Here is a 25,878-nt window from a genome sequence, read left to right on the forward strand (position 1 = left end):
CTACAGATTCTTAAGCAATACAATGCTCCAATAATTTGAACATATTATGAGAAAATCTCTTAAGTACAAACATCCTCATATATAAATGCATGCATGTAAATGTAAATGCACCATATATATCTTTCTAACTCCAAAAACCTACATTTGTTCTTCCAGCCAGCCAGCCACCCTTTACCTCTGGACATGTGTATGTAATGCAGGTCTGCAGCTGTCAGTGGTGGGAGAAGAAACAGTTTAAGTGCTCATTCACATCCAAACAGCATTCAGTTTAGGAAACTATTTAATTGTTTACCCTGAATGACCATGCGCAGAGCTATATTTTTGAAATTTTACCTTTGGCATATACCTGTTTCTTTAAAACATTCTTCAGAGGGACTTCACATGAACATCTACTCAACTTTTCTCAGATTTACTCTTAGAATGTGAAAACTAAGATCTCAGTAGTTACTTGGCATACATTCGTGTCAAAGCAGGAGTTTCAGGTATTTTAACTGCTAACTAATACTGTTTTCAAAATTCCTCTCTAGTCTGCACATCCATAAAGTTAATTGAAACAAAACCTCTGTATATTTTTAATCAGACAAAGCTGAAAATGTACGAGCTTGCTTCCAAATGGAAGTGAGCTAACAATTTAAATCCATACTTTTTACATCCTTTCATTCAGATTCTTCTCCCCTTTAAAAAAAAAAAGAAAGAAACAAAAATAAAATAGCTTCTACAGTACCTGTTCTCATGCGTTCAGACAAACTTCCAACACTGGCAAGCTTCTCTTCATAAATAGCTTTGTAGCCTCCAATGAAGGACAGGTAAGATTTTGGTGTCACAAATGTTCGTCTCCTATATCGTTCAAAGTATTCGACACATTTTTCAGCTACAATATCTTGAATTGTTCCCATGGTGTTAACAACACTCTGTTTCACTTCATCTGTACACTCAATATGATAAGAAGCTAAAAAATGCTGTGCAACTGCTACAAGAGCATCTTTAGGCCAACGCTGGAACCAGTCCATGGTACAGCCTGAAATAAGACCTGGAAATTTGAGTGCACGAGTTCTGAATTTTTCCCCAACAGGAGAAAAACAAAGAACCACATGTAGGTTATTCCGAACTCTAGCAAGAAAGTAATTATAAAGATTTTCACCAGTGGGAGTCAGCTTTGGATACTCCTTCTTCATTGCTGGAATCAGGTCTTGTGTGATTTCACCTATTTCATCTCGTGCAAAAAGATTTGAGATTTCACCTGAAGCCAAAATATTGTTCATGTACTCAAGAAAAGATTCGTCTCTGACTTCGTTGTCCGTGAATATAAAGACGACACCCTTTCCTTTTTGCCCAGCAGAGCGGTACAACATTTTCAGATCATCCAAAAGGTTGTTGCTGGCATATGTTCTGGAATAGAAAGGGGTTAAAGAAAGAGAGAACAGGAATTACAGATCATTTTAGGAGATATGTATCATCTGAATGAACTTCCTTAAGGCAAGAAAAAAAACCTAGACAAGAAATGAATACCATAGCTCCTGGTTACATTTTTTAGGGTTTTTTTCTTAAACATTTTCCCAAAGTGAATGATCAGTAACATAAATCATGTGAAATGAGGTGAAGTCAACAAAATAATGTGCTGGAAAAAAATATGGTGAGAGAAATACTATATCAAAGGCAATTATGATGCTGTTTTGAATCCCCATAGTTTGCAGACATAAATACTTTCTTAGAAATGTAGGTTAATACAGCTGGATTAAGTTGTCAAGTAGGTTCTGATACCTGTTACCATTACGTAAATACAGCTGGATTGTCTTCTGAAGATACTGAGAGCAGGTTAAAGGAAATCATTAAGAAACAAGAGAGAACGAAACTGAGGGGTTTATTGTGTTATATGATTTAACTAAAGTAATGCCCCAGAAATGATGTTTGAGCATTATCACTTGGGCTGATCAGCTCTTCTGCAAAACGGAGACCATGACTGGTTCTGTTGTTACGTGTCTTATGGCTGGTGCACACAAGTAAGATTCAGATGAATTCCACACAAATTCAGCTACAGATTTCAGATTGTGCAATATAAAATGAAGTAAGGTTAATAAAATGGCAGATTTTGTCCTTAGCCAACTAAAGCTGAGATAAGGAACCTCTTTTCTTTGTAACCAGACTCTTATTACCAAGAATCTCTTAAAAGTAATAAGTAATTCCTGCAAAACAAACATGACCCACTCTTCACATATTAAATATGCCACACATGAAGTGTCCGAGTTCTGTTCCAGCTCTATATTATTTCTGCTCTATAAATACCTGTAAAGCAAGCACTGCAGAACTTGTAAAACAATCCAATTCTTCAGTTGCATATATCAGCTACAGCTATGACAGTGATTTGTGGTATTCTGATAGGAACATCAGAATTTCTCTCCTGAGTCAGAATAGCACTCTGTCTAGTTCAATAATCTAACATCAGCAATGGGAAATTATATTTAGAGACAAAACATGAGCCAGCATCCACTCTTCACTGCTAATGACATTCTTCCCCTTTCATATTCATTGCCATTATTAATATTTGCCTTATAAACACATTTTGAATCTAGGAAATCTAGGAATTCTGTTCTAGCACTTCGATTTTTTTCTTTCCCTCATGTTTTTTGTTCTCACTGTTCCTTCCTTCTGCTTCTGAAACACAGGAAAAGATTGTTATATGTCTTTCTTTATCTTTCCTTTCATCAGAAGACTCATAATATTTTTCATAGACCTGATATGTCTCTCTAAAGAATACTTCTCAGCATGTTAGATAGTTTGCAAAGGGGAATACATTCTGCTAATCCTCACTGCTTACCCCTGTAAACCCTATGTCAAAAGAGAAACAGAAGGAAGGCAGTAGTTACTCCATTTCACTTCAAATTTTTATAAATTACTGAATTCTAGAACTACAAAATATTAAGTCATTGATAGAAGTTGTCATAATACAGTTTCACTACATAAGGATCTATGGAAAAAGTTACTATTTCCCCTGGCCATCAGTATTTGCCTACTCTGCAGCATGCACCAGTAGATTATTCTCTGTTATTTTTAGTGCAAAATTAAATTTCAGTGTGATTTCACAAAGGTGCATTGCAGACGCAAATGCTGAAGAAAAGACTTATTGTCAGTAGCATAAAGTCAACAAAACAAAGACCCAGGATCTATCACCTATAGACCATGCATCTGCAGTTACTTTTGAACAGAACTGTAGTTTACAATGAGGGATAAAATGTTTGAGAGTTTTGCATTTCTTTAAGTTGACTGTGAGGCATTCATTTCTATGGCAAATTGGGAATCAAGTATCTATATACACTGCATTGTGTTACCTTGTTAAAGTAATTTGAAAGCTCTCGTATCCAGCAATGTATGATGCTAGTCTGGTCAGACTCTGTTTTCCAGATCCACCCACACCGACCAACAGTGCATTTCCTTGTGGAGTACGAATAATCCGTGATATTTTAATCAAATGGATGATTGCATCCTATGTATTGAGAGAAAAGGGTGTGAAGAGATGCAAATATAATGTATTGTATCATCAGCTAGAAGCATGTCACCACACAACTGCTTCTCAAGAGCTAGACAGCTTCTCTGGAGCCTATGCCAAAGACTCAGTCCTGTACTCATCAAAATCAACAGCAGATTTTCCCCCAAATTCTGTGGGCAGCAGGGCTAGCCCAAGAGAAATGTCCTTGCATCAAGTTTGTATGGAGCAATGTCATATGCACAGTTCATCATCAGCAGAGCTGAGGGGGACAGAAGAAAAAGCAGAAAGGACTCCTCCAGCCTTTTAGCTGACCTATTTACAAGGTCCCTAAAAAGACTGACAAAAGAAAAATACAAGCGCACTATAGGCATTTCTTATCCAACCACTGTAGTTATCTTAGAGTGAGAATTAATCCGAAATGTCCTAAAATTCCATCAAACAACCCAGTCTAAAGTTGAAAGAACTGTGCATCAAGACCTTTGAGAAGGAGGTAACTTTCAGGAAAGCAAGATGATATTCACAGTGTGCACTCTATAAACCAACTAGCTGTTCAGAGCTATTTCCAAAATAATGTGACAGAAACATACAAGATCTATGGATCAGTAAGTGCAAAAGACCAGGCACTTTCTGTATTAATACAGTTACAAACAGTAATACCTTGAAAAATACTAAATCCATCTTTGATCCTCTGACAGTTTCATTGTACTGTTGCATGAACATCCGTAATCTTTCAGCCAAGTAATCTAAAGATGGGATAGGCTCATAAATTTTCGGAGCCTTCAACTCTGCATCATCAGGTTCATCTCCTGCAGTCTCCGGGACATCACGCAAGAAATCCACAAAGTATAATTCTGTGGATTTATCTCCAAATAGATTTTGACCATGTTCTTCAGAAACAATCTACAACAATACATTAAGGATTGCTTTAGTAATGAAACATGTCACTGTCCCTTTTCAGTGGCAAATACTAAAATACTATTTTTGCTTACCTTCCTCATCATATCTTCAAACCAGTCTTTATCACTTTGGCTGACGAACCTGTCTGCAATAACACGTCTGCATTCATGTTGGAACAAGGCTACCAAAACACTGATGCTCTGGCAGACGTCAGAAGTAACTGTAAGTATTCCTTGCCAAATACGACTGAGGTCTCGTAAATTGAAGATGTAATGAAATTTAGCTGGAGTTGGTAACATCTACAAAATAATGTCATTAACTATATTCAAATATCTGCTAAATGAAAATATTTTCTACTTATTATTAAGTGAATGTGGATATTTTCACAAACTTCAGTCTTGCATTAAAGCAGAAATACATGCTTAGTGTTTAAGAGACAGCCATAAAATGGAGAAATCACAGTAGCAACCACCAGCTCTTTAACTTCCCACAGATTTCATTAGAGTTTCTTTGAAGGTTTCAAGTCTCAGGAATATGCACTGAAGGGTAGCCAAGACTGATGAGTTAATGATGGGCCCAAAGACCACAGTAAAAATTACAAAATTGTAAAAATGTCAACCACTTAACCTGTGGTGTTACTCCTGCCCTTTCTTCCAGATAATTTTTATTACTCTCTTTTTCCCTTTCCAAGAATATCTGAGGAAAGGTTCATGAGGAAAAGGAAAAGTAGAAGGAGAGGAGGGAAAAGGGAAAGGGAAAGGGAAAGGGAAAGGAAAAGGAAAAGGAAAAGGAAAAGGAAAAGTCAAAAAAAGAGAAAACAATATTTGGGACAATATATAAAACCTAGCAAAAGCTATATTTTATCTGGAAGGGAAGTTAAGTAGCAGTAATAAGCACCAGTTCTGTTGAACATATTGGTAAATATTGACTAGTCAATAGTTTCACTAGAAGTCTATTTGTCTGTGTAAACCAAGTTTAGGTCTACAGTGAGTTGTTTGTGAAATTCTGACCAACCTTTTCTGGACTTGAAAATATCATTTAACAGATCTCTATCTTTCCACTACTCTCCTCCACTTTTCTCAGAAGAACAAATTTGACAGACATTTCTATGCTGTAGTTTCATTCTTTTCAAATTTCACTCTATACCTAATATTTTTTGTGTCTTTCAAAGCAAAATTTGCCCAGGAATTGCAGTCAAATGTTTTTAACTGTCTGTTTGAAATGGAAAAAACTAAATATTTATAAATTACTAAATACCAGATTTCATTTGTTTTGAACTGATTCCCTCTCTGCCAAATTTGACTTATTTCCTTTAATTCAGGTTTTTAAAGTTTCTCACAATCCCAATCAGCTTTACAGGAGATTCCTATTTAATTTTTAATTTCTGGTTCCTTGTGCTCCTAACATTTCCTCAACTGGAAGATCTCTCTGTATTCCTATAAGCTATGCTTGCTATATTATATGTGCAGAATGTGATATTTATATCAGCTACAGAAGGCACTGCATGTGATTAGGATTTTCATCAGCTAACTTGGTGCTGAGAGCAACCAATTCCAAACAGAGGCATCAGCCAGCAGTTATGCACATAGGTCACACATTCATATCAACTACAAACACACAACAGTACCAAAGGCCTAGGTTGGATGTTTCAGGTGCTTCATAGATGTAATTTTACCTTTGCTTTTGTCATTTGCCAAACCTTTCGACTTGTAGGTACTAATGCTGAAGCCAGTTTACATATTTCTGCAGGGAAATGTCGTTGCTCACAGAAATAGCCTTCAGCTATTGTTTGAAATATCTTATCAACAGAGGAAGTAGAAGGCAGAGTGCAGTTGAAGATGGTGAACTGGCGCTTCAGGCGCTGTGGGATGTCATTCCGACCTCCCCCAGGGTGAATCATAGCAGCTACAAACTGGATGTCAACCACATTTGTGAATTCCCCTGGCTTCTCCAAACTGTAGAAACCTTTCTGTTCCATCAGCTGTCTTACAATCTCATTGGTGATCTAAATATTGCCAAAAACAAACAAACAAACAAACAAACAAAAAAAAAGAAGAAAGGAGGAGTTAAGTGTTTCAGGGTTGTCAATATGCAACACAGCAACCAAGAGATCAGATGCAATGCACTGGTTGCCTGTAAGCTTTGTGTGCTAAGTAGCTGTGGACATGAAGTCAGATATTCAACTGGATTTGCATAATTTCAATTTAAGAAAAACCAGCACTATAAATTTTCAGTCCAGACTACATATTCAGATTGACACAGGCACTTAGTGACAAAGAATGGTTAATTTAGCACAAGTGTAGTCACACGTCCACTCGTACAGAGGCAGTGAGAGAACAGGATTCCAGAGTTATACTGGAAGCAGGGAAATTGCTTTTTCTCAGCAGTAATTTTTTTCTTATTTTAAGTCACATTTTCAGAGTATAGGTCTGTAAGTATTTTATCAATACCTCAAGACAGCTTGCTAGTCCTTAATGTCACCTGAGATCATAGAATTGTTTAGGTTAGAAAGGACCTTTTTGATCATTGAGTCCAACCATTAAACCAGTATAGCCAAATCCACCACTAAGCCATATCCCCAGGTGCTACATCTACACCTCTCTTAAATACCTCCAGGGATGGTGACTCCACACTTCCCTGGGCAATCTGTTCCAGGGCTCAACACTCCTGGAGAAATTTTTCCCTAATATCCAATCTAAACCTCCCCTGGTGCAACTTGAGACCATTTCCCCTTGTCCTGTCAACACTGACCTCACTACAACCGCCTTTCAGGTAGTTGTAGAGAGTAATAAGATCTCCCCCAAGCTTTCTCTACTCGAGGCCCAATAACCCCAGTTTCCTCAGCCTCTCCTCCTAAGTCTTGTTCTTTAGACTCACCACCAGCTTAGATTTCACATAATAGTAACTGCAGTAACTGAAAGTCAAGTGCAGATCAAAGAAGAATCTCTGAGTGTTTCTTGGATTTGCATGCTTCCTTTCTCAGACTGGTTCTCAGGACTGCTAGTTTGGAAATCCTTATAGTTTTGTATGCAACCAAACCAAAAGGCTTAAAAGCCACAATGATTGCACCAAGTGGCTTGACACTGTCCCTGATCTTTTGGGACTGACAGCTTATTAGTCATGTCAAAAACTGGCTTGGGGAAAATTGTTCTAATCCATATTATGATACCTTTTTCCCAAACTGTCCCATTTTTTCAACCCACAGATCAGTGTTTCCATCAGCAACAATAAGACCACCAGCTCCCAAATGTTAATATTTTCCTTTTACCTGATCACCCCATTCATTAATCAGAGGCATGTTGATGTCATCCATAAAGACAGTCATCTTCTTCCCTGCTGGAGGACCATGTGTAGTGCCCATTCTTTTGCCTATGTAGCTTTCTATACTCCTTTGGAACATATGTGGCAGAGTTGCAGAAGAAAAGTTTAGGCATTTGGTCAAGTGAACATCAGGATCATACTTGCTTGTGTAATTCTGCAAAATAAACCAATTTTAAGCCAAGTGCATCAGGAACTCCAGGTGAATTCAGACAAAAGGAGACGCAGGTACTCAGAAGCCCTACAAAAATCTCAGTCCTGCTATTAACTTCAAAATCTCCAAATACAGTTTTTTTAAGATAAATACACCATCTACAACTTGAAATTCAAACAGTCAGTTAATGTTTTGCATACAATTTTTAAGTATTAAACTTTATAAACTCTTAATAGACTTTGCTAAGTATTCCAACAAGTAGATGTATGCCAACTCTAGTGCAAATAAACTTTGCATTAACAATTGTCAGGGTTTTTCTAAATTCAAGCTGTTAGTGATGATCTATTACAGCAGACTGCAAGGAACAAGAGAAAAACCAAATCCATTTTCATGTTTACACTACAACACCAAAGCTCTTAAAACAAAAGGGACTGTAAAGGAGTGGCAGTGTAAAATTAAACCCAGCTACATCGCATTTACTGATAGCTACCTTCTCTTAATGAAAAAAGGAATCCTTGAATTTTATGAATATGTACAGTTCCCACAGCTGCTGAAGGTGCCCCAAAGCAACGAAGTTCCACTTTTCATATTTAGTGAGGTTTTATATTAAAAATATGTAACCCTGGAGTCACACCAAGGGATATATATATATAGAACAGGAAATATTTTGTTTAGGAAAAGTCATGGAGCTTAGAAGTAGGACTAAAAATCCCATATTTCCAACATAATTTCTCTTCAAAGATTCAATTCTTCTGCAATGATGATGAAGTTGAATATCATTTAAATTCTTATCCGTATAAGAGGGTTGCCTAGAAATGTTCCCATTTTGGTACCTCAGAAAAATAAATCTATATCATTCCTGATGAAATGCTCTAAGAACAACTCCAGCGAGACATACACTGTGTATGACAACAGAAAGGGGGATACAGCTAGATCCCCTCAAAATAATTTGATGAATATTGTTAATTTTGTCAATACAGTGATAGCAGTTTAAGAAAAGGTGCCCTTCAGAAATAGGTTTTTCTCAGACCTCACATAAGTGGCAACCTACATGTGCAACGTATATGCAACAGTCCTGTATTTGGTGAGTACTTCTGATAGCTGAGGGGCTGGTGCAGGTCTATGCTCAGACCTCTCCTCAGGGCTCCAACCATTTGTACAAAGGTCATGTAGCAGGTGCAGCTGCCCAGGTGCTGCCAGCAGGGCTCTGAGGCAGCACCTTGCAAGAACACAACAGGGCTTCCCCATGCCACACACACCTGGTTCCAGCCACCTCCAGCAGACCCACTGGAGACACTCAGCCTGTGTCAGGAAGGGCAAAATGCTGCCTGGCAGTTGAGAGAGAAGTGCAAAAAAATAAGAGAAAATCAGCACTGCAGACACCAAAGTGAGAGCAGAAAGAAGGGCAGGAGGTGCTCCAGCACAGATTCCCCTGCAGTCCATGGTGCAGAACATGGTGAAGCAGGTCATCCCCCTGCATCCCATGGAGGTTTGCAGTGAAGCAGAGCTCGACCTACAGCCCATGGAGGACCTCACACTGGAGCAGCTGGATGCCTAAAGAAGGCTGTGACCCCGTGGGAAGCCCACGCTGGAGCTCCTGGTAGGACCTGCAGACCCATAGAAAGAGAAGTCCACGCTGGAGCAGATTTGCTGGCAGGACTTGTGACCCCATGAAGGACCCACGCTGGAATAGTTCAAGGAGAACTGCAGCCCTAGTAAGAACTACATCCCATGTGGGAGGAGGGAGCAACATGAGGAGGAAGGAGAGGCAGAGTGGAACTGTTATGGACTGACCACAGCCCCCATTCTTCATCCCTCTGTGCTACTGGCCAGAGAGGAGGTAGAGTCAGGGATGAAGGAGTGAAGGTGAGCCTGGGAAAGAAGAGAGGGGTGAGAAGAGGGTGTTTCAGTATTCTCTTTGTTTTTAACCATCCAATTCTATTTTTAATTAGAAATAAATTTTAAAAGTGTTACCCAAGTCAAACATTTTTCCCATGACAGTAATTGGTGAATTGAAATCTCCCTGTTTTTACCTCAACCCCTCTGCCTTTGAAGAGGGGGAGGGAACCAGGAGCTCGGTGGGTCTTGCAGCTGGTCACGGTCAACAAATTGCAACCATGAATTCTCAGCCATTCAAAAAAACACCTTTGTGTTTTACTCATTATGGCATTTCAGAATGTTTACATGGTAATAGTAATATTGCACAGTACAGAAAAGAGAACTATCTTGGGAAAAGAAAAGGGTATTGCATAGGATTATTTTTGTTAGTTAAACTGTCAGAGAATTTTCAACTGTCCTTTACCAATTTAACATTACTTTTTAAAATTTTTTGTAGCTCGTGAATGAATAGTACAGATAATAAAGGCCTTAAATTAACATTCCATTATAAGTTCTTTATGATTTTTATGATTATTATGGTTTTTACTGATGCTTTACAGAACACCAAAGATTATTCAGATTAATTCAGATTACTACCTGAAGTGTTCTATATTAAAACTCTTTTTCCTGAAATCAACTGTTTCTATTTGGAAATTTCTTTTCCACAAGGTGTAGTAAAGCAAAATTCAACAGAAGATGAAAGCAGAAGGCGAACAGTTGTGAAGGCAGCTAACACTCATTCCTAACCTTACATGAGATCAAATATCTGCTGGCATTATGCTCCCCTATGTACGGAACATACTCTGCTCTATAGCATAGACTCAGCATAAGAAACTCCCAAGAATCAGTTCCAATTATTTTTAGGGACAGGAATGGCAGCTGAAGGCTGGAGGTTGCCAGTATCTGAACAAAATCCAGTATGCAGAACATCAAGGCCACCACCCAGACCCCGCCTCTTCACTCTGCTAAAATAGTCCTCCAGCTGGTGCCAGGAACATTACACTGGCATGCCTGTTGGCATCGATAGCTATGCTGAAAAAAAAGTATTAGTGGCTGCTGGCACAGGTACAACTCGCTCTCTGTCAGGGCTCAGAGAGCACATGGCCAGGGCACACAAAAGGGCTCCAGATTTTAAGAAAGCCAAAGGTCAGTTTAGGCCAGTGTTTTTCAGCTATTTTCCACTTCAAGACCTCTGCAAATCCTCCAGTGGAGGTACAGATGCCTGTATAGCCAAATCAGCTGTCCCAACAGTAGATCAGTTTTATTTAGCTACCTCTCATCGATCAAAGAATCCACAGACTCCCCTGAAAAACACAGATACCCTGCTGAAAAACATTTTGTCGCCTGTCGCTGTTGAGCCACTAGCAGAGAAAAAAAGCCCAGTTCTCAGTGGCAAGAAGGAAAAAAACCTTTCTTGTTTTAATTTCATCATATATAGAGAGTTTTCAAAAGTCACCCAAATTGGTCAGTCAAAAACCTCCCCCTAGGCCTGATTGGCCAGGCCTGCACCATCCAAATCCTAGAACACTGCTTTCAATAACATCCAAACTTTATCTTTATTTATAAAACACAAAAGAAATTCTCATAAAAAAAAACCTGTGCTAGCCACAGTCGCCATTTGTTCAAACAAGGGATGCCAAGTTTGATACGACATCTGGATTTGTTCAGCCTCTTGATTGACTTTTCTGTAGTAAGTTATGGATTTTTTTGTGTCGTATAATTAACCTGCACCATTTTGTAATACAGAAAGCATGTGTTTGTTAATTTAATAGCAATCCTGTTGTTATTTTCTTCTAGAGAAAGAATATGTCATTTTCAGTGAAGAAACTGAGAGCAGATAATAAACAGTAAATTGACCCTCTGAAAATCACCTGAGTAAAGAAGGAAGTTCTTTTTTTTTCCTTCTGTTTGGCTTTTGAAGAAAGGCTGTGCAACAAGGGTGTACAAAAGATCAGTTCACACTTGGCACCATGGACAAAGCACAGGAAAATAAAAAAGCCTGCAAGAATCAACATTTTCTTAGCAAAATCTTCCGTTCGACTACTCAAAAGAAAAGAAAGCATATGGAAGATCATTTATCATCTGACCTTGTGACCAAAGTTAGCAAAGTTTAAAAGAAACCTTTACAATAAAATGTAGAGACTTGGGGTCTTTTGCTTGTAGTCCATGCGAGTACTGGCAAAATGCCTCAGTAAGAATGCTAGTATGTACTCTGAAGAAAAATCAAACTATTCTTACATTTAACATTTGTGCCAATGTCAATTATTGCAGTGTTATCGTACATATATATTACATATGTTTTTCCATTCCACTTACCTTAATCATAACAGTTTTTGCTGTTCCTTGTTCCCCAATTAACAAAACAGCTTTTCCTTGCCTCATGATAGTGTGCATTAGAAAGTCTGTTCGGACACTGTCTACATTTGGAACTAGAATGGAAGTATATTCTGGTACTGAATCTTTAGGATAAATATATTCAGGGACCTGCATAAGAAAGACATGCAAAAAGTTTGAGAATTCCTATCTGCCCACACAATCACTTTGCATCAGAACACAAAATCAAAGGTACTTTATAAAATTTACATCAGCAAAACTTTTTTTCCTGAAAGCCAAGTATCCATTTATAATCAATCAGTATCTTGCCAAGCTTTTCTAAAAGTGTGTTAGACTAACAGGTATTTTCATTCCACTATTATCCAGTAAGTGATAAAAGCTTTTTCTTGCTGGAATTCCTTAAAGAGTTAGGTGATAGACAGTAGGCAGAGTTAACATCCCTTCTGTTTCACTTCCAAAGCTATTTCATATGCATGTTTCTATTCTTTGCTGAAGATATTTACAGGGGAAAGAAAACCATCGTTCAAAAAAATAAGCTCTTGAGAATTTGGTAGGGTAAATCTTCCTAACCAAATTTTGTAGGGTTGGAAATAAAATGTCTCTTACCAAATACATATAGTATACCCATTAGGAAAGCTTAGCGTGTTGCAGCGTACGAACCTTCTTTGACCAGTGCTCCCACTGGCCACAGGCATTGATACCAAATTCAAACATGGTTTCCTCTCCATTCACAGCTGGAAGCTCTTTCACTGCAGAGTGCTTCTGTAGGAACAGCTCCATTTTCAGCCTGTCATCCGGCTCCAGAAGAGCTCCAGCTGACCACATCACAGCGAAAACAAACAAGCGAGAAATGTGTTCCTCACTGAGCTGCTTCTCGTCTTGGCCAGACAGCAAACCCTGCCAGGAGGATGCAATATAGAACTACTGCCATCCGAGAACAAATAACAGAATCACAGAGAGAAAAACGAATGCCATATCTACCTGTAGGAGGTCAATAGCTTGCTTGACGTACATACATTCTAAAATCGACATTTTTGGTGTCACAGAAGAGAAAACAAAATCCATTATATCCTGGGAAGAAAAAAAGATTATTTAAAGATTCTCTTTACCAATTTCAATGTGATTGATTCAAATTCAATGTGATTAGATGAGATCAATTTCTTATTTTCAAGTATATTCTAAGATTCATTCCAAAACAACATTTTTCCCCATTTCTGGGTTTATAAATATTGAGACTTTGACCATGATTTTTTTTCTAACAATAGCATATTAGAAAAATAACTTCAATGTGCCAGCGTCAGCACAGCTACTCATATGAGCTTCACAGAGTAATTTCCTGAAGAGCAATTTGAAGACTACTTTTCAGTTACTTCAGGGATCTGCCTGCCATTTGTGCTCTGTGCTGGAGATTTTAATCTACCACCGACATTTTTGTAGTAGGAAGATAAAAGCACTGATCATACATATATATGTAATGCACAAACACACCACTATAAATTTCTGTCTGTCTAATCTGTTCTGACTGCATCATACTCTACCAGTCCCTCTTGAAACCAATACTCTCATTTTCCTGTAGAATTCTGGAAAGATCTAAAAAGAATTTTTGACTTGATTTTAATGGAAGTTGGACTTTCCTCAGGTTTCTTCATAGTGATGGCTACCATATCTGCCTTTGTCAAGTGTTTTCCAACATCTTGACCAAAGTTTCAAATTGATGTAAAGTCTTCTCTGAGATTTGCTGTGCAGAATTGTTTTTAAATATCATTTTCCATCCAATAATGCAGACTGACGTAAATGATAACCTACTTCCACCTTCGTTCAACAATTTTTAATAAAATACTCTCCCTATGAGTTCCACTTGCCCTCATAATCTTTGGAAATCAACACTGCCCACTCCTTCTGGGAAGTGAATACACAACAAGGATACTCTGGGAGATAGCAATTTCAGAGGAATTCCATTTATAGCTGTCATGTCCTGTCAGGGAGAAGGCTAAGACAAGGAAGACAATCACCCAAACCCATAAACAATTTGCTTAGATACTTTTTTAAAATCACTAAGCTGTTTACCCAGATGCTCACCAACTTTGTTTCACTTTTCAGCTGAATTTTTGCCACTGAAGTTCTCCAAGTGCCTTATACTGATATTTATTGTCACAGAGAATTAATCAAAAATTTTACCCATCCTCCTGAGTTCCATCTTACTAGAATACCAGGTAACATACATGCAACAAAAAAATATATTGTGATCAAAGACATCTTAACCTAGAGTAGGGCTCATGAATAAGTGGTCTAAGAAGACAATCTGAGTGTGGGCATAAACAGAATCATAGAATGGGTAGGGTTGCAAGAGACCTTAAAAGTCATCTAGTTCCTTCACCCCACCATGGGCAGGGATGCCACCCAATGGATCAGGTTGCTTCTTTTGTTATTTCTTGCTGACTAGCTAAAGTGCTGCCACTTCTTTGTGGCTTCCCCTCAAAAACACCTGGTTTGCCCCCAACAATACATAGGGTGCTCAGCTGAGTAACTGTGGGGGTTGTGGATGCCACAGAGGAGTGCCCACAAGCAGTGTGGGAAATTCAAATCTAAGTCTTTTAGAATTTGGAGCTTTTAAATCTCACTGAGATTCAGCTTCTTCATCTGTAAAATAGACTAGATGTCTCATAGGACACTGTAAATTGTTTAATAATTGATTTGACACACACAGAATAAAGATATTTCATGCGTCAAAGTATTCTGTACTATCAAGAGCCCAATTTTCACCAGAACTAGTTTTATGGTGTTTATGATTCCAGTGAGGTTTCTGTAGTTTCTGAAGGGTTTTTTAATGGGTTTTTTTTCCTTTGAGTTTATATTTTAAAAAAAAAGTTCCATATACACTAGTATTTTATTACTACTATGATTTTTAAAAGAATACATGGACGAAAAAAGGATGCAAGATTAACACAGAAATTTGCAGGAATTGTTTGGACAGGATGACTGGAAAAATGAGTTGGGTCATGACAAAGATACACAAATTTTTTAAGAATTTGGATCAGGAATTTGCTGTCCCTTACAAGGAGACTGAAAAATTAAGTCAGATGCTAAAAACTCCTATGAAAGACAGACCCTTTTGCATAGAGTACAATCACTGTAGAACTCACTGGACTACAGAACATTCTTCAGGACCCGATGTCAGTAACATATTCAAAGGGTTTAGACAAGCAAAAGAACAACTCAGTAATAGAAAATTATTAATACTTGTAATATTAATTTTAACATCAGCATTTAAATATTAAAGGTAGGAAACTCTTTAGATTATATATTCAGCTCTATGCTCCAGGGGCAATACCAGCCTTTACACAAATTCGATTAGCATGAGATGTAATGTGGAGGGAAGAATTAGTCACATCTGAAAGTTAAGCTGCTACTACATTTTTTTTCACTTAAACAATACTTAAATGTGCTGAAACTTATGTTATTCACATAACATCCATCACTAGTTTGAGCTTCACACTTTGCAGACAATCTAAATAACACCACTCAGGTAATTATTTTAATTATTTAAGTTCTTTGAAACTGTCTCAGATAATTACTTCCATCAGCTAAGCAATTCTGGTGCTTACAGGTAGCAGCATCATTCACAGACCAGGAATTGGTAGCAGAGCTTCTAAATTTAAGATATTAGAGGCTTTTTATAGGGATGGGAGTTTATCTGAAATTACTGCAAAGCAGGAAATATTCCTGAGAAGAAAGAATGGGGAAAGGGAGGGGGAAAGTCCAACCACTCAATCACTGTTAAAAAAAAATCCTGTGGAAATAGAAAGGACTCCAAGATAATCTTTAATCAAAGTAAGGTGGGGTTTAGGGGTTTGGTTGGTTTTGGACTTTTTGTCTTTTTTTGGACTTTTTGCTTTTTTTTTATGCATAAAAAATTATTATTTAGAGTGCCATTTATAATATACATGAAAAGAATAAATACATTATTTCCACTGATTCACAACTATTATTCTCTGCTGTGTCCTTCTCCATTACTGCTACTTGCTGCACCTTTGTTAACAATTACCTTATCCAACATGAAGATTTTCAGTGAGAAATACTATTTTGATTAGCATAAATAATGAGTGTTTTGTAAGCAAATTGGAATTCTTATAGCTGTTGTCTTACATCTATTTTAGTTGAGTTTTGATTGATATCAGCAAGTCTCTATATGTCTACCTAAGAGTGAGTCTCCTTGGTTACAACATTTTCATCTATAGTCTAATCTTCATTTTCTTTGAAAAATCAGATCTTTCCAAGATGTTTATATCCATGCTTTTCTTAATCCTAGCATTAAATTCACCAAGGTCTATATCTGTGGTTTGACTACCACTGTTGATGAACCTTATTTCAAAAATTTTCTTTTTTAATTTTATCCTTTTTTTTTAATGTGGGAGAAAACTATAAAAAGAGCCATGTGAACACAAAAGTAATGTTACTCTCATCTGTAAAATCACTTTTATTGTCTCTATTATTTGAGAAGCAAAGACAGCACATTAAAAGTGAAAGAAAACTGCCAGCATGACAGCTTTCATTTACATTTTGATAGTTCTAAATGCAGCCTTCAGCACTGAACTAACTTCATATTTCACTGCATTTTCATTTCTTAATCTAATAAAATACATATTTTTCTGGACTTTATTGCTATTGCTTCAGGCTTGGGCATTTTAAATGTTGTTGTTACGTTTTCAGAGCAAGTTGTAGCATAAAATATAAATAGAATTGTGGCAAAGAAGCAGTAAATTGACCCACATATACATTACTTTGGAAGCATATTTTAAAACTCATTATCAGAATTGTTTCTCTTGCTGCTGCAGTAAATACTATGCCATATCATTATGCTTTGGAGGTAGAACAAAATGAATAGCTTGTTAAACATTGGTTTTAAAGTAAATGTGCACTGAAATGAAAAGTAGAAAGTTAGAAGACATTTGTTGACATTCAGGGCATTCCAAACATATATCAATCATTCCTTTTATCATGATTTATAATAAAGCTTTCTGAAATGTCACTCAAAGTTCATTAAAAACTGCAGTTTTAAAATGCAAGAGCAATGAAAAATATTTCAGGAGAAACCCATGTGAAATCCAGCACCAATTACATGAGCAAACTGGCAGGAGCAAGCTGATGGAAAACCAAGTATGTTGGAAGTTGCATTTATTTCACAGATATTGAGGAAATCAGAAGATAACAACACTGAAAGGTTTTAAAGACATAACTATTTCTTTTAAAATATTCAAAAGCAAAAATAAATATTTCAATGTAATTGAAGAAGTATACTACTGAGATTGTGCTTTTATACCCACTCTTGAGTACAATTATCCACAATATTGCTGGAACCTTTCTAATGATTCAGTAAGCTAAGGCTAAACAGAAGGGGGAAAACATCCAGGATTCTTGCTTTGGATGTACTGATTGAACACAATTAGGTCAACATATCAAAGAGATGCCATTTCAAAAATTTCCATTGGAACAGAAATATGGATAATAAAATCAGAATAGAAAACTATAGTTAGAAGTTCAGAACTACAGTCAGAGCTTTAGAGCAGCACAGAGCACAGAAATACCTGGATTAATTTGAATTATAGAATGTCTTTTAAAGATAACTAATGGACCAAATGCATTCCTGTTGCACGGAGTAAATCTAGCTCAATTTCCTTCTGTATTTACTTCTTTATATTTAAAACAAAATAAGAAGCTTACCCACTTCCTTTGTGTATCCTAACAAGAATTAAAATTGCAATACTTAAATTACAAGCAAAGAGAGCATCTGTTTTGCCAACATGAAATATAAAATAATCACAGGTTTAACAATTCATTGCCAACTAATGTATGCAGGCAAAACAAACATTCAGATTATTCATCTGTTACAGTTTCAGTCATTTATTAATGATAGAGATAATTTTCTCTCTCTTTTTTTTAATCCTTCATCTTTATTTTATTACTTAAACAAAGAAATGTAAATAATTGAAAGAGCACTCAGGAAGAAGCAATGCTTCACTAAAGAAAGAATAAAAAATGCAATTTTTTAAAATCAAGTAGTTAATTAAGTACCTGAAATACAGCATTAAAGCAACTCCATAGGACATCAGAGTATGTCACAGGTAATGTCTGCAGCCAAGCCTTTAAAATAGGCTTCCAGTCTAACACTGAAGAACTCATGAAGACCATCCCATTACGAGAAACTGTTGCAGGGGAAGCATTGTCAATGTTGTGAGGTTCAAAAATAATTTTGCAACTGGGGGACATTGGAATACGATCTCCATTGGCCAAAGTAAGGGTCTTATTATCATCCAGAACAGAGTTCAGGTTTTCAATCCATATTGCATCAACAGGTCCATCCAAAACTATCCAAATATGCTCACCCTACAAAAAAAAGGAGAGACACACACATTCAACTTTACTTACGTTGACCAAAAATACACATTCATGTAATATCAGAGAATGTACTCTTAAATATAAATAATGTCATCACTTGGTGCTCAGCAAAAAAGCAATGTAAAAATGCAATTTTCATAATTAGCTCAGTGATTTTAATCCTTCTTTCATTATCTTGAGTCAAACCAAAAAGGATATATTAAGAAATAGCGACAAAAATTAATTTCCACTGTACTAAGCCTGAAGTTGTATCTTTCTCCTCCAAAAGTACATCAGCCAATCCAGCATCCATCAAGATGGATGAAAATATTTCCCATTAAATGCATGTCACAGGCATGAAGTCAGTCCTTGTGGGATGTTACCTAAGTATTTCATGTAAGACTTCTCATTTTCCAAGCCAGAACTGAGTGGCTGTTCAGAAGATGTGACTGTAATTATGATTCCATGAGATACAATCTGCAGGTTTGATATGGGAATTGGGAAATGCCTACATTGATTTCTTACCAAAGCCTTACATTCTGATATAACTAGTTAAATAGAGTGGCAATGACATAAAACCAGACAGGAGAAAATTGACTTTCCTGTCTTCACATCAAAACATGAACACACCTTGCTTTTGTGTTTGAAAGGCAGGACTAACTGCTTACAGAAGGAAGCAAACCCCTTAAAATCTTTTCTAAATTAATTCTGGAACCTCAAATGCTTGGGAAGCCTAGTGCTGTCTGGGATATATATCTAATTCTGACTCCTGTGCACATTGAGCTCATCAGACACAAAGCAAAATTAACATTGCGTATTCCCATTTGATTTTATAATGGAAGACCTTTCAGATAAATGACAGGTAATGACACCTTATGGAAACAGTATTAAATGTCTATCATGATACAATATCCATTACCTTCTTTGCTTTTAAAGTTTTTCTCCATAATGTAGAGAAAATACCATCTGTCCAGTCATTTGTAGCAACATCAAGGGTACCGAACATCTGGGAAGCTGTGATTGCCTTTGGGTTCATTCTCATCTCTTTATGAGGAGCACCACAATCTGTCATTGCTTTCATCAAGATATTAATGCATTTTGTCTTTCCTGCACCAGTTGGACCTAGAGTCATCATACCTTAAAAAAATATAAACATGGTTTAAAATGAAATGTCAATGTGCCGTGCAACCATTTAATGGTTCATTGCATCAACGATCCTTGTTTTATTTTTATCAAAAGCCAATACAAAAAGATGTTTCTCACTCCACTTAATGTTGATTCAAATAGAATTTGAAACTATTATTAAAAGGCCTCTATAAATGTCTCTCTATTATGATAGGCAAGCCTATGTGGGTCTGTGTCCTCCCTCAGGCAGTTAGTTTCCTTTTTCTAATAGGAAAACACAACTGCCTTTTGATGTTCTCATGCAGTGACATTGACATTAATGGTGGCAAACAAAACCAGCAATTTCTAAATGTATCTAATGAGAATGAGTATCTTCCAATGATACACAAAATCAAGTGCACCTTTCTGATGCAAAGGTAACAAAAATATGTACCTGCAACCAACCATGCTGGCATTTTAATACATCTTTCTTACATAAAACCAGTTAAGAGCAACCACACTTAATTTCAACATTACCTAAGGAAAATAAATCATATCTTCAACAATAAATTGAGCCTACAGTTGATCTTTTTTAGTTAGGTTTTCTAAATCACCTATTCAATAGGTCCAGAATCTGTCCAAAATAAGATGGGACATTCAAATTGAGACTTCCAAAGTAATTTAAGAGACCTAGATAACTCCCATTAGCCCTAACAGCAACTGGAGAACATAATCCATAGTTGGCTTTGAAAACTTCTTCAACAAAGATATGGAACAATCACAAACCCAAATTGCAAACCTAATCCAGTGCAGTGCAGATTACGTGCTATTTTCTCTAAAACTAAAGGCAGCTGGATGTTCCCTAAAACAATCTGAGGACCTAGAAAAATCACTTACTCATGCCAATGTTACATATAGGGAAATGTAAAACAAGCCCTTCGGTGTTAACCAAATGGCTTTTCTGCTGGTTTCAGTGGTATTTCAATCAAAATTGTTATGCCAAGCAGATTTCAGGATCCATGCACTGAATTTTCCTCTGTGTGTGTGTGTGTAAGCACTTCACGTGGCCATACTACCTGTGTTTCAACTAACAAAGTAACACATTTTACAGATTTTTCCTCATTATTTGAAACCCCATGGTGATCTCTCCATAAATTCAAATGCTCATGAGTAGGACAAATGGAAGTCAGGAAGTTCAGTCATAGAAAGGCCTGAGCATCCGACTGTTCAGACAACTGGAGCTACATGGTCTCCTAAGAATAGTAGGGATGTGTGGAGAGAAGAGGCATCCTGGCAGAATGTCACAGTGAATCCTGAAGATTTTTGAGGAACAGTGGAGCTGTAGTGTCTCATAGATCAAACAGCTTCTTTTAAAAGGAGACACATTTAATCATAACCTAAATCATTAAAACTTCCTTGGTTCCTATATAGAAATAGCTGTTATGGTTTGATATGGAACACTGAATTCAGCAACCTGGGTGTAAATTAGTAAGTCTGCACAGCATTAACCAGTTCTTTGGTCTATCCAATAATCTGAATTAAAAGTCTGGGGCATTAAGGATTCAGACTGTGTTACATGAATGAGTATTTCCTTTCATTGATTTCATTAATTTAAGCTGACTATTCTTTCATTATGACAAGAAAAGGGAGAATAAGAAGGATGGTATCTTTATAAATCTTTGCTCCTTTAGTTATATTTCCTTTATATTTTCCCCTTATTATACTAAAAAATCATTAGTTAGAGGTTAGGGGTGTGGGGGACATTTCAAAGTAGGGGTATTTTTTTCCATTGAGTAATGAACTGTAAATCTGGATTTACTACTGTATTTGATACACTTCCTAGGACAGGATAAACTTTACTCAATAGCCGTTTCTGCACTTTAAAAATGCATTTTTGCAGGATAAAAGAATTTTTTAAGTTGGAAGGGACCTCTAGAGTCCATCTTGTCTCCTCCCCTTGTCCAGAAGGAGGAAAGCTGCTCTTTCTGGATTTTAATGTATATATTTTAACTAGTTCTGTAGAAATTTCAATCACCAAAGGCCACACTCACATTCCCCATAAAAATGTAATATAACAAAGCATTGCACACTAAAAAAAGGTCATAACAGCTTCCTAAGCAAAATATCCACGTAAGTTTTAAAAATGACATCTGTTCAATTTTTAAAAACGTTTTTCATTAAATTAATCTGCATTCTAGAGGTAGATAATATAATGTAGTCTCTAATATAATGCAGTTTCAAAGACTCATCTAGCATGCTAACCATGTCGGACTCGTTGAGTTTCATACAGCTGAATAAGTTTAAGTATCCATGGTGGATGATTAATAAGCCCTGCTTCCTCTGTCTGTTTTTGGATGGCTGACTGTAGTTCAGGATACCCAGATTTATCCAGAGTAATTCCAGGGAATAGGTCATTAATGAGACTCATAAATAAAGGTTCATCTTCATCTACCTGTCAGGGAAAAAGTAGGGGGAAATACATTATTTATTCATAAAAATTATTATTACAGCTGTAAACAATCTCCAAGATACACCATTTAAAAGAGGGCAGTGAAAATTTTATCTCTTCCAAAGCAAATATTATAATTATCCATCAGTTTTATGAAGTGAATTTCATACAATGAAATCAGAAGTAGTAATTTCTAAATTAAATACTTAATGCTGATGAAGATGTTAACAACTTAATGCAGTTTTCTTCAATGTATACCCACACACATTTCTTCATTTGTTACATAAACAAGAAATTCCAATCATATTTTGCCTTAGAATTTTTATGATTTTTTCCACCTGTAAATCACTGAAGCATTGCTATAGGTTTGAATGCATGTACCAAGGTGCTGAATGGATTAACATCAGAAACAGAGTAATTGGTTCCATCACAAAACTGGCTCCCAAGGTAAATACACAGAGTCTAGACATGCTATAACCTTTTAATTACAGCAATAAAAGGAAAGATGAATTCTTTAAATAGTATTACCAAAAGATGCTAGACTATATAAGTAGGCATTAGCTGCTTCCAATTACCCCACTTAATGCAATTCTTATGATATTCTGAAAAGGCAACAGAGTCCCAAGAAATGGATAAATTGAAATTCCGGATTAAGAAGGATCTTTGATGGCATTATTAAAAGTTAATATAATGTATTCTTCCATTCTCTCCTTAGGGTAAAAAGAATTAAAAACAAGAGCCAATTAGAGGACCAGGTAGATCCCGTGGGATCCCATGGTATTTCCAACAATTTTTTCAGCTAAAGCTTCTGAGGAGTTTTCCTCTCTTTAAAAAGACAAATTGTGCTCACACAGTAACTGTATTCTGATTCTCAACTCACTTATTAATCATATTAAAATCAGCAAAATAATGTATCCAGCTGCTGAAGAAAAATAGCTTTTCAAAGTACATAAAAAGAACCCTTAAAAACGCAAACAAAATACTCTACTGGGAAAAGTCACTAGTGTTACCGTACCAGCTTGGAGAGGTTCATGTCCCGCAGAACTCTCATCACAACAGTTTTCTCTGGCTCTTGGGGATTAGATCTTTTCACTGCTCCAAGTGTTCTTAAAACAGACAGGATATTTCTAAGCCCAAAGTCATAGTGAACCTTGAAATAAAGCATAAACAAAACTGGTACTATAAAGACCAAGCAGATCAAACCAAAAATCAAGAGAGGGCTGAAAATAAAATTTGCTAAATAAATATATGTTATTGAACTTTTAAATATTATTCAATTCACAGTTCTTTGTCTTTTCAACTAGATTTCCAGTTTTGTTGTTATCAAATTCTGAAGGTATTTTCTAGTGTTGTATGTCCACAGCAGAAAGTGTACTTTCTGGTGGTACAGAGCCCACCCCTATTACCCAGGCTGACAAATTGAAACAATATACTGAGTAAATCCCACAACTTTCAGCAAGAAATAATTTATTGATTAGGTTTGAAGATAATATCAAACTGGTGAACTAGACCACAACTAGAGTTCAAAATTACCCAAAGAAATTCAATACATTATCTATGTGTGATGCAATTAAATAAAGGCAAGTGGAAAATATTAGAGATGGTAACAACCAACTGCACAAGTACAGAGTAATAATTCTTCATTGATTTGAGAAACAAGTCAGGTGCAGAAAGCTTTGCAGAAAAATATCTGACATTGAACTGAAGTCACAAACTCCCCAATGAGTGAGTTGCAATTTTATTGGGCAATAAAAATATGAGTTACTTTTGTAGGACAACTGAAAATATATTTCCACTGTACTTGGCATTTCCATACTGTGCCCAAAAGCTGGATTCCACATTTGAAGATGAGCCCTGCTGAAGAGAAATCTGAGAAGAAAAGAAATGTAATCAGTTGACTAGAAAACATGGTATATCAGGAAAAAGTAATAAAAAATCTACTGTAGAAGTAGGAAGAGCAAATATGCAGGATGAGTTATGATAAAAGTCTTCAACATGCAAAAGACACCTGCAAAGAGGAAGAGAGGAGAAACAGAAAGGAAAAGAAGTAATGCACTTATCTACAGCGAGGGAGATTCAAGTTAACTTTTAGAGAAAACATTGTGACCAAAAGAGAAATGAAACTTTGGATCAGGTTGCCTGGGAAACTGCAAGCTATCTGTCAATAGAACATGCTAAGAACAGTGACAAATATTGATAGCATATTATTTAATTAAGAATTATTTTTCCTCCAGAAAGAGAAGTGGATGATTCCTCAAGGCTCTGCCCAGCTTCAACTTCTATTATTCAAGCAGGTGCCAAGTTGTTACCAGTTGAAAAAGTTAGGTATGAATATTCAGCCACGTAATTCCAGGAAATCTTATTTGCAGATGGAAACATTAACACAAAAAGATTAACAACTTCATGTGACATTGATGAAGTCAGATGTCACCTGTCTTCACCATCATTTGGCAAATGACGTCCTAGTGAAATGCCCAGAATTATGACAAGGACTGATACATTTCCTTTTCCTCCATGCTAGATGACAACCATTGACATAATGAAATGAGTCCAGCAAAGGATGACTAAGTGAGAGAAAAAGAGGCAGTGGTCAAAATTTTCAACAGGGGAAATTGCAATGGTTTGCATATTGTGAAGAAAAGATTCTTCACAATAAGAGTGATCAAACACAGAAAAGGTACCCAGAGAGACTGAATATTTACACCCTTGGAGATAATCAAAACTCAGAGAGTGCCTTAGCAACCTCCTCTAACATGCTGAGAAAGAAGTTGGACAAGGTGACCTCTGGAGGTCCCTTCCAACTTACATAAGTCTATGATTCTACAGAAGGAATGGCTTTGTTAAATTTGAAGAAATACTTTCATATCAACCAGAAAATTTAAAATAAGCTAAAAACACTTTTAAAGACAGAATTCCTGGTGCATTCCAATTGACCTACATGATGGGTGGTTGAATGTGATTTATTTATTTACCTTAATTTATTTATTAAATCAAATAAATAAATTTAATTAATTTTTGTCATTTATTTACCTTAAATTGTTCTCTAGTTTAGCAACTGCTTTGCCTTTCTGGAATGACACAGAACAGCTAGAATTTACTGGCAAATGTGGATTACGAGTTACCTCTTCGCTACATCTTTTAACAGCAAACTTTAAAGATTGTGCTTGAACAAAATTGACTGCAGTTGTATAGCTGATGTTCTTGTAAAAAAGAATTAAAAATCTGAAAAAAAAAGTCTCTACTAGAAGCATAGTTTGCTCCATAAGGAAAAGAAAAAAAGGGATATCAGTGGTTTTCTCCTTATGAAAGCACCTTAAAAAGATGTTTCTCAAAAAGGGATTACCAACTCATTTGCTTTCAAGCTTTGTTACATTTTTCTTTTCAGCTTCTGTTTTTCTCTAAGATGGATGAAACTTTGTGGAAGGAGGCACTATGGCAGAAGCCCTGTAACAAAGCCAATTCAGCTTTGGGGACTCAGTCAGAATAACTCACAGGCTTGGGGACACCTTGGGCTTCCTACATTTGCTAAGGACTTTACTGTTCATTGTTTTTCTTTACTGAAGGAGATGACAGTCAGCCAGTGTCCCTTTGGCTACTTGTGAGTCACAGTTCCTCTTTCTACAGAGTCTGCATTTGTGTGTGTAAAATGTCTGGTGGACTTCATGTATTTCTTCTGGCGCATTCCTTTTTGATTTCCTGGGAGGTAAGTTCAGCTGGGGAATGCTTGTTTGCTTTATTTTCTTCTGTTGATACATTGCATTTGCTGAAAAGGGGCAATGTTCTGCCATTTCATATTGCACTGGCTCTTTACGTGACCCTGATCTTTCCAGTCAACTGCCTGGAAAACCCAGCATTATTTAACTTTGAATTTCAAATTTACCATTA

General features: G+C 36.5%; 1 protein-coding gene across 1 annotated transcript in view; it reads right to left on the reverse strand.

The window, feature by feature from the left end:
* Positions 1-25,878, reverse strand: part of LOC146441751 (dynein axonemal heavy chain 5-like) — a 152,166-nt gene that overhangs the window by 66,021 nt on the left and 60,267 nt on the right. The window contains exons 45-57 of the mRNA XM_085052340.1: positions 23,009-23,143; positions 21,807-21,996; positions 19,360-19,577; positions 18,138-18,449; positions 13,047-13,136; positions 12,726-12,962; positions 12,048-12,215; positions 7,650-7,856; positions 6,057-6,386; positions 4,474-4,680; positions 4,142-4,384; positions 3,327-3,481; positions 725-1,389 (exon numbers count right to left, since the gene is read on the reverse strand). Of these exons, the coding sequence (XP_084908466.1) occupies positions 725-1,389; positions 3,327-3,481; positions 4,142-4,384; positions 4,474-4,680; positions 6,057-6,386; positions 7,650-7,856; positions 12,048-12,215; positions 12,726-12,962; positions 13,047-13,136; positions 18,138-18,449; positions 19,360-19,577; positions 21,807-21,996; positions 23,009-23,143 (3,157 nt within the window). The remainder of the gene's footprint in view (positions 1-724; positions 1,390-3,326; positions 3,482-4,141; positions 4,385-4,473; positions 4,681-6,056; positions 6,387-7,649; positions 7,857-12,047; positions 12,216-12,725; positions 12,963-13,046; positions 13,137-18,137; positions 18,450-19,359; positions 19,578-21,806; positions 21,997-23,008; positions 23,144-25,878) is intronic.

Source organism: Lichenostomus cassidix, chromosome 2 (assembly GCF_008360975.1).
Source record: "Lichenostomus cassidix isolate B80296 chromosome 2, HeHo_3.0, whole genome shotgun sequence".
Lineage (NCBI taxonomy): Eukaryota > Metazoa > Chordata > Aves > Passeriformes > Meliphagidae > Lichenostomus > Lichenostomus cassidix.